We start from the raw sequence: 1622 nt of genomic DNA, 5'->3' as shown, positions 1-1622 counted from the left end.
TATATTATATCAATATATGTAGTGTTATATAATATTACAATATATTTAATTAAATATTAAATTATACCGAGTGAGACATTTAAAACATTAAATTCGAATAACTCGATTATTATGTGCTAAAAAAAAAACTTTGCAGACAAAACTTTTACTTTGGTTTCGAGAAATGAAACAAAAAATTCATTGTTTATCACGAATAAAAATTAGATTATTCGGATTGTTTTTTATAAATATTTCCACACGTGGTATATAATAAATGAAAAGAGTTTGACAATTTAAATATTGACTTGAAAATATTTCAAGAATATAATAATAATAATAAAAAATGAAAACAAAGAAAATATACATACTTGACAGCTACAGGAAGTCCTTCAGGACTTTTGTACGAATAACTTCCTTTCACTACACGAACCGGTTGACCATCAACAATTTTAATATCTTCCGTTTCTTCCCTTTGAACACCATCAACGTTATTCGAACTTGTTCCAACTTGACCTCCACTTTCGTATGGTGTATTCAAAATAAGTCCACCTGAGATACGAGCAAAAGGTGGTGCCTTTTGATCGGGTGATAATTTTTCAGCCGAACAATACGTCAAGGATAACAAAAAACAAATGGTAACCTGTAAAATGTATCTCGTTTTAAAAGGGGGTTTTTCATGGGTTTACATTGGGAACAAAAATACCATATTTTCGATAATTTTCTTTTTCTTTTTTATATATTATAAAACATGGAATTTTTATACAAACTTTTTTATAATATTTAAGATACATATTTAATGAACATTTTCTGATAATTTTTCTCTAAAAATATTTAAAACTCAGCCATTGCGATGTCATGTTTGGTGACCCCATCGAAAAAAAGTGTTTCGTGTTGATAGTAGAATTTATGAACTGTGAGGGTTTTTTTAGTAAATAGAAATTGGACGAAGAAAAAAAGACAAAAAATTGAAATTTAGATTTTTGGCAACGTTTTCAAATTTTGTTACAATTTGCATCACATTTTGATTTTTTAAAATTAGATGTGATGAAAAAAAAAAAAATTCTTCGTACAAGTCCTTGTCAATAGTATCTCGAAGACGTGTAGAAAATTTTATTAAAATTGGTTACATAGTTTTTGAGAAATCTTGACAACCAATTTTAAAAATAGCATTTTGAGAAAAATCACGTTTAAAGTTTTGAGTCATTTTAAGAATGAAACTTCCCATGGTTCTATCTCTTAAACTATTATTCCTATCGATTTCAAAATTTCAAACAATATTCTAGACAAGTCGTAGAATTTAATAAGATAAAAAAATGAATTGATTTTTTGAAAATCGCAAACCAAATGTAACCTCTTTAAAAGTTGCATTTATTTTTGAATTTAATTGTAATTATATTATGAAAAAAAAAATGATTGTGGAAAATTAAACGAATTATTCTAATGATAATAAATATTAACAAATATGTCAATTAGTTGTTTATCTCGTCCAAAAATAAAAAATTATTAATAATATTATATAATATTAATTATAATAGTAATTGAAATCTCTCGAATTATCATAAATAAAATAAATCATTCCAAAAACACGTTTAATGGTTTAATTATCTAAACATAAATCTTTTTTGAAAATCGAAGAAAATTAT

The 1622-nt window shown here is 24.8% G+C and overlaps 1 protein-coding gene across 1 annotated transcript in view; it reads right to left on the bottom strand.

Annotated features, from left to right (window-relative positions):
• The window catches only part of LOC106788520, a 7582-nt gene that overhangs the window by 1672 nt on the left and 4288 nt on the right, over positions 1–1622 (bottom strand). The window contains exon 2 of the mRNA XM_014751852.1: positions 348–619. Coding sequence (XP_014607338.1) covers positions 348–619 — 272 coding nt within the window. The remainder of the gene's footprint in view (positions 1–347; positions 620–1622) is intronic.

This window comes from Polistes canadensis, unplaced genomic scaffold (assembly GCF_001313835.1).
Source record: "Polistes canadensis isolate GaletaPanama2010 unplaced genomic scaffold, ASM131383v1 scaffold_143, whole genome shotgun sequence".
In the NCBI taxonomy this organism is placed as follows: Eukaryota; Metazoa; Arthropoda; class Insecta; order Hymenoptera; family Vespidae; genus Polistes; species Polistes canadensis.
This window is presented reverse-complemented; position numbering and strand designations above follow the sequence as displayed.